This window comes from Sander lucioperca, chromosome 12 (assembly GCF_008315115.2).
Source record: "Sander lucioperca isolate FBNREF2018 chromosome 12, SLUC_FBN_1.2, whole genome shotgun sequence".
NCBI lineage: Eukaryota > Metazoa > Chordata > Actinopteri > Perciformes > Percidae > Sander > Sander lucioperca.
Window position 1 is genome coordinate 36190628 of NC_050184.1, and position 11554 is coordinate 36202181.

Sequence of the window (11554 nt, forward strand, 5' to 3'; positions counted from 1 at the left end):
CCCTCGCCATACTATCCCTGGCCAGCTCCCTCGCCATCCTGTCCCCAGCTAGCTCCCTCGCCATCCTATATCTCCCTCGCCATCCTATCTCCAGCCAGCTCTCTCGCCATGATGTCCCCAGCTAATTCCCTCGCCATCCTATCCCCAGCCAGATCCCTTGCCATCCTATATCTCACACGCCATCCTATCCCCAGCCAGCTCCCTCGCCATCCTATCCCCAGCCAGCTCCATCGCCATCCTATCCCCAGCCAGCTCCCTCGCCATCCTATATCTCCCTCGCCATCCTATCTCCAGCCAGCTCCCTCGCCATGCTGTCCCCAGCTAATTCCCTCGCCATCCTATCCCCAGCCAGATCCCTTGCCATCCTATATCTCACACGCCATCCTATCCCCAGCCAGCTCCCTCGCCATCCTATCCCCAGCTAGCTCCCTCGCCATCCTATAGCTCCCTCGCCATACTATCCCTGGCGAGCTCCCTCGCCATCCTGTCCCCAGCTAGCTCCCTCGCCATCCTATATCTCCCTCGCCATCCTATCTCCAGCCAGCTCCCTCGCCATGCTGTCCCCAGCTAATTCCCTCGCCATCCTATCCCCAGCCAGATCCCTTGCCATCCTATATCTCACACGCCATCCTATCCCCAGCCAGCTCCCTCGCCATCCTATCCCCAGCTAGCTCCCTCGCCATCCTATAGCTCCCTCGCCATACTATCCCTGGCGAGCTCCCTCGCCATCCTGTCCCCAGCTAGCTCCCTCGCCATCCTATATCTCCCTCGCCATCCTATGCCCAGCCAGCTCTTTCGCCATGCTATCCCCAGCTAGCTCCCTCGCCATCCTATATCTCCCTCGCCATCCTATCCCCAGCCAGCTCCCTTGCCATACTATCCCCAGCCAGCTCCCTCGCTATCCTTTACCCAGCTAGCTCCCTCGCCATTCTATATCTCCCTCGCCATCCTATCCCCAGCCAGCTCCCTCGCCATCCTGTCCCCAGCCTGCTCAGTTGCCATCCTATCCCCTGCCAGCTCCCTCGCCATTCTATAGCTCCCTCGCCATACTATCCCTGGCCAGCTCCCTCGCCATGCTATCCCCAGCCAACTCCCTCGCCATCCTATATCTCCCTCGCCATCCTATCCCCAGCCAGCTCCCTCACCATCCTATCCCCAGCCAGCTCCCTCGCCATCCTATCCCCAGCAAGCTCCCTCGGCATCCTATAGCTCCCTCGCCATCCTATAGCTCCCTCGCCATACTATCCCTGGCCAGCTCCCTCGCCATCCTATCCCCATCTAGCTCCCTCGGCATCCTATAGCTCCCTCGCCATCCTATCCCCAGCCAGCTCCCTCGCCATCCTGTAGCTCCCTCGCCATCCTATCCCCAGCCAGCTCCCTCGCCATCCTATATCTCCCTCGCCATCCTATCCCCAGCAGGCTCCCTCGCCATCCTATCCCCAGCCAGCTCCCTCGGCATCCTATCCACAGCCAGCTCCCTCGCCATCCTATCCCCAGCTAGCTCCCTCGCCATCCTATATGTCCCTCGCCATCCTATCCCCAGCCAGCTACCTCACCATCCTATCCCCAGACAGCTCCCTCGCCATCCTGTAGATCCCTCGCCATCCTATCCCCAGCCAGCTCCCTCGCCATCCAATCCCCAGCCAGCTCCCTCGCCATCCTATCCCCAGCCAGCTCCATCGCCATCCTATCCCCAGCCAGCTCCCTCGCCATCCTATATCTCCCTCGCCATCCTATCTCCAGCCAGCTCTCTCGCCATGCTGTCCCCAGCTAATTCCCTCGCCATCCTATCCCCAGCCAGATCCCTTGCCATCCTATATCTCACACGCCATCCTATCCCCAGCCAGCTCCCTCGCCATCCTATCCCCAGCCAGCTCCATCACCATCCTATCCCCAGCCAGCTCCCTCGCCATCCTATATCTCCCTCGCCATCCTATCTCCAGCCAGCTCCCTCGCCATGCTGTCCCCAGCTAATTCCCTCGCCATCCTATCCCCAGCCAGATCCCTTGCCATCCTATATCTCACACGCCATCCTATCCCCAGCCAGCTCCCTCGCCATCCTATCCCCAGCTAGCTCCCTCGCCATCCTATAGCTCCCTCGCCATACTATCCCTGGCGAGCTCCCTCGCCATGCTGTCCCCAGCTAATTCCCTCGCCATCCTATCCCCAGCCAGATCCCTTGCCATCCTATATCTCACACGCCATCCTATCCCCGGCCAGCTCCCTCACCATCCTATCCCCAGCCAGCTCCCTCGCCATCCTATCCCCAGCCAACTCCCTCGCCATCCTATTCCCAGCCAGCTCCCTCGCCATCCTATCCCCAGCTAGCTCCCTCGCCATCCTATAGATCCCTCGCCATCCTATCCCCAGCCAGCTCCCTCGCCATCCTATCCCCAGCCAACTCCCTCGCCATCCTATAGCTCCCTCGCCATACTATCCCCAGCCAGCTCCTTCGCCATCCTGTCCCCAGCTAGCTCCCTCGCCATCCTATAGCTCCCTCGCCATACTATCCCTGGCCAGCTCCCTCGCCACCCTGTCCCCAGCTACCTCCCTCGCCATCCTATATCTCCCTCGCCATCCTATCCCCGGCCAGCTCCCTCACCATCCTATCCCCAGCCAGCTCCCTCGCCATCCTATCCCCAGCCAACTCCCTCGCCATCCTTTCCCCAGCCAGCTCCCTCGCCATCCTATCCCCAGCCAGCTCCCTCGCCATCCTGTCCCCAGCTAGCTCCCTCGCCATCCTATAGCTCCCTCGCCATCCTATCCCCAGCCAGCTCCCTCGCCATCCTATCCCCAGCTAGCTCCCTCGCCATCCTATAGCTCCCTCGCCATACTATCCCTGGCCAGCTCCCTCGCCATCCTGTTCCCAGCTAGCTCCCTTGCCATCCTATATCTCCCTCGCCATCCTATCCCCAGCCAGCTCCCTCACCATCCTATCCCCAGCCAGCTCCCTCGCCATCCTATCCCCAGCCAACTCCCTCGCCATCCTATCCCCAGCCAGCTCCCTCACCATCCTATCCCCAGCCAACTCCCTCGCCATCCTATAGCTCCCTCGCCATACTATCCCCAGCCAGCTCCCTCGCCATCCTGTCCCCAGCTAGCTCCCTCGCCTTCCTATAGCTCCCTCGCCATACTATCCCTGGCCAGCTCCCTCGCCATCCTGTCCCCAGCTAGCTCCCTCGCCATCCTATCCCCAGCCAGCTCCCTCGCTATCCTATCCCCAGCCAACTCCCTCGCCATCCTATAGCTCCCTCGCCATACTATCCCTGGCCAGCTCCCTCGCCATCCTGTCCCCAGCTAGCTCCCTCGCCATCCTATATCTCCCTCGCCATCCTATCCCCAGCCAGCTCCCTCGCCATCCTATCCCCAGCCAGCTCCCTCGCCATCCTATCCCCAGCTAGCTACCATGCTATCCTATAGCTCCCTCGCCATGCTATCCCCAGCCAGCTCCCTCGCCATCCTATCCCCAGCCTGCTCCCTCGCCATCCTATAGCTCCCTCGCCATCCTATCCCCAGCTAGCTCCCTCGCCATCCCATCCCCAGCCAGCTCCCTTGCCATCCTATAGCTCCCTCGCCATCCTATCCCCCGCTACCTGATTTGGAAAACATACTTACCGAGGTGGCCTGTGGCTGTGGTGGCCCTGAGGCGGTTGCTTTTGCTGTTGAAATATTTTGTATAGCCGCCAGGACAGCTCTGCCGATGTTCTCGGCTAACGCCGATTCGTTGGACATTTTCGCAGAGCGACCATGACCGACAGTACCGTACCTGGTCAGGGGCGGGCGGGGAAATGCTCTTGCTGGCCTTCATGCAAGCGAACATGACAGATCAGTCAAAGTGAGCCCCCTCGTGGCTGGCTATTATGGCTACAGGTCATAAGTCCCGCACCCTTCATAAAAGTGACACTAAAAACTCAAAGTAGCCTACTTTTCAAATACAGTTTCTCCAAACGTGTTTATTATTTTAGGTAGTTATTATCACGATAATCCATGTTCAAGAGTCCATTTCCCCGGATGAGATGGTTTTTATTCGTTATTTGACACTATAAACACACACTGACCTCCTCGAGCTTTTATTTTGGCACTTCCGGTTACCGGCATTTTGAATTTGCATATTAGTTAAATATTTAGTTTCACCTGAAACATTTAGATTCAGCATTTAGATTTAAATTTAGATTTAACATTTAGATTTAGATTTAGATTTAATATTTAGATTTAACATTTAGATTTAGATTCATCATTTAGATTTAACATTTAGATTTAGATTTATCATTTAGATGTAACATTTATATTTAACAATTAGATTTAGATTTAGATTTAATATTTAGATTTAACATTTAGATTTAGATTTAGATTTAGCATTTAGATTTAGATTTAACATTTAGATTTAGATTTAGCATTTAGATTTAACATTTAACATTTAGGTGTAACATTTAATATTTAGATTTAACTATTTAAAATATCTCTAAGTTGACAAATACTGTTGTAAATGTGCTAAAAAGTGACCGTCAAAAATTCATCCCAGTTTTTTAAACATTGTTTCAAGCTAAATGTGACAAAATGTTGCTGTTATTTTCAGCGTGAGCCGCTTTACAAACGGCACCCCATAGAGGTGAGTGCATTATTACATTATATTACGAGATGGGAGATTTGACAACCTTTTGTGCTTGTAAAATGTTATGAGGCAAACAACTTGCAATCCTCTTTTGAGCATGTTGGGTTGTGAACAGATCTATTGAATTGTTTTTCTCCTCTCAGACTGTGTTTTAGGGGCTGAAGAGGTAACTAACTAACAAGGTAACTATTTCACAAAAAGAGAAGGATTAAAGAAGAGTTAAAAAGAAAAAGTTTTTCCTTATTTCCTATCCTATTTCATGACCACTTAGATTTACCTTGTGACCCTTGTGACTCCATGTGGGTTTAGTGCGCAAATTGCAGTGCAATCTTTTAAAATTCTGCATTAATTGATTCTGGCCACTTGGTCACATATTTTAACCTCATAAAATTGATGGAGAGCTTGTTAGCAAGCATGTTGAGCAGACACAGCAGCATTACCATTCATTTAGAGTTGTGCAATGACAATGTAAGTCCAATACTCACAATATGTGGCTCTTTAGTTGCTAAATGCTCCACAGTGTTCACCAGCTATTATGTAACTTTGTCTCTCTTCTGTTTGGTACTGTACAGGTACCACACGGTGGGTTTATTCAGAGTTTTTCACTAAAAACAGCTGCCTGTTGCATTTGGAGAAAACACTGATGAGAGCGGTGAGACTGAACCAAAACAGAAAAATTGCAGACCAAAAACAAAATAATGAGCTGAAAGATACTTAAAAAGCCACTTTGTGTTGGATTTTAATTCTCTCACTACGACCAACCTCTTTCATATTTCAACGTCAATTATTAACATGAAAATATTGATAAGAGCAGGTTTAAAGCCAAATTGTAAACATCAACACTATCTTAAACTGACACAAGAAACCAGGCAAGTACTGAGGTGTTTAATAAATAACAGCATGAACAACAACAACAACAACAACAACAACAACATTAAAAGCTTAAATTCATTTTGCATATATACAAATATGTATATATTTTCATATTTGACTGTATAAACCATAAATATGACATGCAGTCCTTATAAGTTAAAACAACCAGGACTTCCCGGACTGAGGTAGGGTCAGGGGCCAAGAGGTTGGATAGATGAAGCTGTGTGTGTGTGTGTGTGTGTGTGTGTGTGTGTGTGTGTGTGTGTGTGTGTGTGTGTGTGTGTGTGTATGTTTGGAGGTGGGGAAGAGGATTACAGTATTGGCAATAAAGCTGCAGTGGCTGTTTAGTAGAAATGTGTGTGCTTGGTTCTTAGTTAAGTGGACAGGAGTCGTCCTCCCCGGTCAGTGCCCCAGACGTCCCGCCCAAGACTTCCGGCTGAGAACACACACACATGCAGCGTTGATGCGGATGAAACGCCAGGCTGTCCGTTCCTTGAAGATGGTCAGGGCGCTTACGAATATGTGGGTGTTGGTGCAGTAGGAGTTCCAATGGCGACTGTCAATGCCAAGACAGCCCGAGTTGCCTGATCTGGGACTCTGTTTGCCACCCCGTGCCCCGGTCCGTCCCCCGTTTGCAGTCCCGGAGCCTCTGTGCGTAGGGGAACGGCAGGTGGTCTCATAGAAGAACTGTTTCTTCACCACGTTGTTGATTGTAACATTGGGCAGCACTGTCACCTCATTCCCAGCTATGTCTGTTGCTTGTGTCAGGTTGCCCACCCAGGTATTTATGCTGTCACATACTGAGTACTCTCCTCGGTGCATGGTGCGCGATCCTGCTCTGCGCCTTACTCTCACCCCCCTCACCCCTTCAATGTCATAGTCCTCACCTTCCAGGGCATCATGTGATGGGGCCACCTCACTGAAGACAACACGGGGCGAGGAGCGGTAACGTCTCTTGGAGAAGAGCTTGGGATCCACCACTGGGATGGAGGGGTCAGGGGGGGAATTCGACATAGAGCGCCCAATGACAGGGCTCTTATCCTGTGTGTGTGAAGCTGCCCGATGGGGCCTCTTGGTCCTGTCATGGCTGGTCCTGTGATGCTCTTGTGAACAATGGTGGTCCCCCGCTGCTGTCTGTTGCTGTCCTGCTCTGTGATTGGCTGCTGTCTGCTGTCCTACTTTGTGGTTGGCTGCCCCAGCGCACCGAGCCAATCCACCTCCCATGTTCAGTACAGCCTGGACGCCGATCAGGAGGAGCAGGACCAGTGGTGACGACCTCATGGGCACACGTCCTGATCCGAGCACAACAAAAAGTTCAGATATCGTGCTTAATATGTCATGCTTATATTGAAAGAAATAAGAGTAAGAACACCAAACATTTTATAGAAACACAATCCAGATGCTCAAATGTGAGTTTTTTTTTTTTTTTTTTTTTTTACTTTTTGACTCTTTACAAAATAAGCAATTTGATGGCATTTTTTAGGGCTCTGAAAACCCGAGATAGCCAATTATCATTACTTAATGTTGAGTTGCAAAGATCAATTGATTAGTTGTCAACTATTAAATTAATCGCCAACTATTTTGATAAAGGATCTCGGTTTGAGTCATTTTTAATTAAAAAAAGTTATGAATTCTCTGATTCCAGCTTCTTAAATGCGAATATTTTCTAGTTTCTCTACTCTTTGACAGTAAACTGAATATCTTTGAGTTTTGAGAACGTCATCTTGGGCTTTGGAAAAAACTGACAGTTTTCACAATTTTCTGGCATTTTATAGACTAAAAAACTAATCGATTAATTGAGAAAATAATCGACTGTGAAAATAACTTAATGAAGCATAGCATTAGTTCAGGCAGAGCACTGAAGTCGCGTTTGTATTGGCTGACTGGCATCAGGTGTTTGCAGTATGCTTCACAATAATTGGATTATACATACATAGCCTACTAATAAGGTCCAATCATATTCATGCAGGTGTAAAGCGCGGGCATTATAACCTGTCTGCTGGTTACGTTTATGGCCGGACACAGTCCGGCTTCTCGTTTTGGATTAATTAATTAAGGAGTAAACTATCGCCAAACGCCGCGTGTCATCTGCTGCCCGTGGGGGTCAGCCGGTTGTCAATCAGCCGTCAGATGTCGTTTAGATCCAAGGACAGAGGTTTTCCTGTGTTTGCTGTCGGACCGACACCACTCTGTCAGGGGACTCTTCATTGGATTTCGACTCGCCATTATTCCGGGGTCTAAGCTAAGTACCTGCTGCTGTAGGCCTACTGCTTGAGCATCCGTTCATTGACAGTGACATTGCATGGGTTGGCTCAGTAGGCCTATAGGCTATGTTTGGTTGACAGTGGCTGCATTGTTGTTGTTGGCTGTTGTTGAGCCTGGCTGCTGTGCTATTGCTGTTTAAGAGTCAATGTGTGATTAATGAATGAATTATTGGCCATAAATACCAATGATGCATGCTTGCAATTGATTTTGTGTTGCTGCCTGCTCAGTTTGTTATGCTGCTGAATCTGTATTGTTTGATTGCAATGTTCAGTATTCATTTGCACTTAATGTGTATTTATTTGCATTGGTATTGTGAGTGTTTTGCCTCATTGCTAATGTCCAAATTTTAATACTCCTGTATGGGTTAAACTGGTTTTGGTCACATTTTCCCCTGGCGGTTTGGAGTTGTTTATTACTGTTGTATATTACTTAATGCATGCTATTTTGCTGATCACTGGAGAATACTTTACTAACTTTATTAGCTCTCAGCAGAATCCTGTCACTGCGCAGATTCTTTGAATGCTCCATCAAAGAGCAGATCCTTTTCTGCCAATTCAGTTATTTGAGTTAAGTAGGCCTACTTTGGTTGAGAAACACATGTTTTGTCCATTTTCACCATCACAGGAACATCTCTGGTCCTTGAACATGTCTTGTTTTGCGTGTTGCTGTGTTTTGCATGTTGCTGTGGTCAGTGTTTATGGTACCTGTGGAATGTGTCCAGTTGAAGTGGGAGCCCCTGTGGACTCTACAGCCAGACTCCAGTGCAGGCCGGGCCCCTCATGTCTGCCAGCTGGACCCCCTGAACAGCAGCTCTGTAACACACATGCATACAGACCAAATGCTTAATTTAATGGATTCAAAATTCATTCAATTATGTTGTGTCAATGTTTTACTAAACAACATTAATTGACAAGAGAAAACAAAATGGAACTATTTCTATCCTTGAGATTGCACATTGGACTGTTATAGCTTTCTTCTTCCACACTGACATACCGTTCAGATTCAACAAGAAGTTGTAAAATAGTGCAAGTGAAACTCTCATCTCTTCCCTGACAATCACTGCTCTCCCAGACATACACAATTTACCGTCATCTGACCTTATCGCACGCAAAGTACATACACACACTCACCGTGTTTAACTCTGAGCTTAGACTTTCCCTACATTGGAATGTTTGGCATTTCACACCTCATTAGATATCATACATATATAACATAAAGCACTCCAACATGTATCATTAATGGTGGATATGAACATGAGTGCCACGTGCAAATAGTGTCTTTCTTTGACATTCGTGCCATACATGTGCATGTAGGAATGCATTAAGGTTGTTTAGATGCTGTGATGTGTACACTCAAATGCTGAGTTAAAACTGGCATGTCCGTATTTGTGACTTCTCTTTCACCTGCTGGTACATTGTTGGAATAAGTTTATTACTGTTGTAAATGTTTAGCTCAACCTGTTTAATTGTACAACCTTGTTGTGAGTGCAGAGCATCCTGGCTGGATATGATTAATGGTAATGTTTGCAAAAACAAAGTTTTTTATTTCATCTTTTGTGGGACAACGTTCTTCTAGATAAATGACTTGCATTGGAATCCTCACAGTGTAGCACATAACCAGAAGAGGTCAGTGTTGCCTGCATAGACCAGCAGTCAGGCAGCTAAGAAATGTAACTGGCCCTGTTCCCAAGGAAATGGCAAATTGGATGCATGAGAGAATTTCAGCATCTTAAATCACTTTTCAGGTATTTTCCCACAAGCTAAGCATGCTCAGGTTCTTGAGATTTCTTTTCTTTGAACCATGTTTTTTTTATGCTTATTCATGCTTAATTACTCATTTCCAAGAAACTTATGAGCACATTTCTGGTAAGCACAAGATTTAAAGTGGTGCTTTTGCAGGATTAATTGTGGAGAAACTCAGTTTTACAGATGGTTCATTAACTACATTTATATTGTGCTTTTCTAGTCTTAATCACCTCTCAGAAAGCACAGCTCTGTCGATTACATCAACTAATCGATTAATCGACAAAATCATAAGTGTTAGTCGACTAATAATTTCTTTAGTCGAGGACAGCCCTATTTATTTGTGTAAAATATTTAAATGTAGGACTTTGTAATAGGTTTACATTTGGGTATTTATTTTACTTGAATAAACCACTGCTAAAGGGTAAGTTTATCATTGCAACTGCAAAACATTCACGCAGTCTTGGGAGATGGAGAGAGCTATCGTTTGAGACCTATTGGTGATATCTTTTGGCTTCAATAAACAATCACACACATGGATGCCTACACACTCACACACACATGGATCTGGTCCAAACAGGGAGTGAGTTGATTGATCCCGGCTGACGGGCAGCTTACTATTTACATGGCCCAGGGTGAGCCTGGAGGATCTTAATGTTAAAAATATGTGGCTTGTGTTTAATGCCAGTGGAGCCAGCGTAAACACTGCAGCGTAGGGTCAAAGTGGTTTGGAGAGCACCTCTGACTTTTGGGATTACTTCAGCACTGGATCAGAATCTGTCTGGCTATCCCTCCAACCCCCTTACACAAAAACTGTATTTAAAATAACAAACAAACGCACACTTGCACCGCCATACAAGCTCGTGAGATGCTCCTGCTGTTTTCGTTGAATAGAGTTTGGACGTGCTCCCAATGCTGTTTGTTTGTGCTATGGTTTTACGGTTTCTGCTCCAGTAATTGTGTACTAGTATCACAGGAAAGCTATATATTTCAGCCACATTTGCAGAGTGTTGACTGGGCATGGAATAGAAAATGTTAGATCAAATGGTGCAATGGATTTGACATGCAAGCGCACATCCTATATCAAACTGTGGGGGGAAGGCGATCCATATGGTACTGATAAAACAGGAAGTCTCTGAGTTCTGTGCGAGGTCCCCTGCACTTTGACGTGCACAGGACAGTAAGCTGTTTTCCTCTTTGGTATCCAGGCAGAAAAATCACACACACATGGGAGATGCCCTGAAGAATAAGGGAGCTTGTAGGAGACAGTCCTTCTCACATGTTCTAACCAAATCATGACAAAGTTATTCCAAATCCGTTAATGATAGACAAAATATGGTTCATATTTCCAGACACTCAACATACTGTATTAATACACACTGGTATAAACAAAGCAGTTGTTGGATTTCCTTTTATGATTCATGTAGTACAGTTTGCACCAAGGACGATGTTTATGAGAACAGACCTTGTAAAACGGCTCTAATGAGGTTCCCTTTCTCACAATGGGCTAATTCCCCAGCTTTGCCAAACTGTAAATCAAGATCATCTATGTTGAGTCATCCATCACCTTCAAATGCTACAATGGCATGAGCGTTAGAGGCATCACATGGCACTACCTGGTAAACAAGATTGCCAAAGTATGTGGAAAGAAAAAATATGTCATGCAGCTGCTTGTTTGCGACCTGGAAAACCAATCTTAGGCGGCATGAGAGGAAAACACTTCAGACGGAGACTAATTACTTAGCCCCAGGCAGTGGAGCCCAGCCACACATTTTCATGTACTGATTATACAGTGTTGGCCAGTAACACATTTTCATTTAGTGTGCCGGTCCACAATATGCTCCATTGCTTTGACTCTGGTATCTACAAGCTGCCAAGTTGTGGTTACAGTACAGTGTGTTGACTGTGATACAATGAGAACAAGGCATGTGGGCCAAAACATAAGCACTTTAGGAGAGCAATGCCCACCATTAATCTGAGGTTAGTTTACATTTAGCAGGGGTTTCTTCCTATGCGTGTGATGCATTAGTCATTAGGTACAAGACCTTGTTAAAAGATGTGC

The 11554-nt window shown here is 47.3% G+C and overlaps 1 protein-coding gene across 1 annotated transcript in view; it reads right to left on the bottom strand.

Moving 5' to 3' along the window:
- Positions 1–5494: 5494 nt before the first annotated feature.
- Positions 5495–11554, bottom strand: part of ngfa (nerve growth factor a (beta polypeptide)) — a 23818-nt gene continuing 17758 nt past the window's right edge. Inside the window, exons 2-3 of the mRNA XM_031311460.2 lie at positions 8455–8562; positions 5495–6777 (exon numbers count right to left, since the gene is read on the bottom strand). Coding sequence (XP_031167320.1) covers positions 5888–6766 — 879 coding nt within the window. The 5' untranslated portion in view covers positions 6767–6777; positions 8455–8562 and the 3' untranslated portion in view covers positions 5495–5887. The remainder of the gene's footprint in view (positions 6778–8454; positions 8563–11554) is intronic.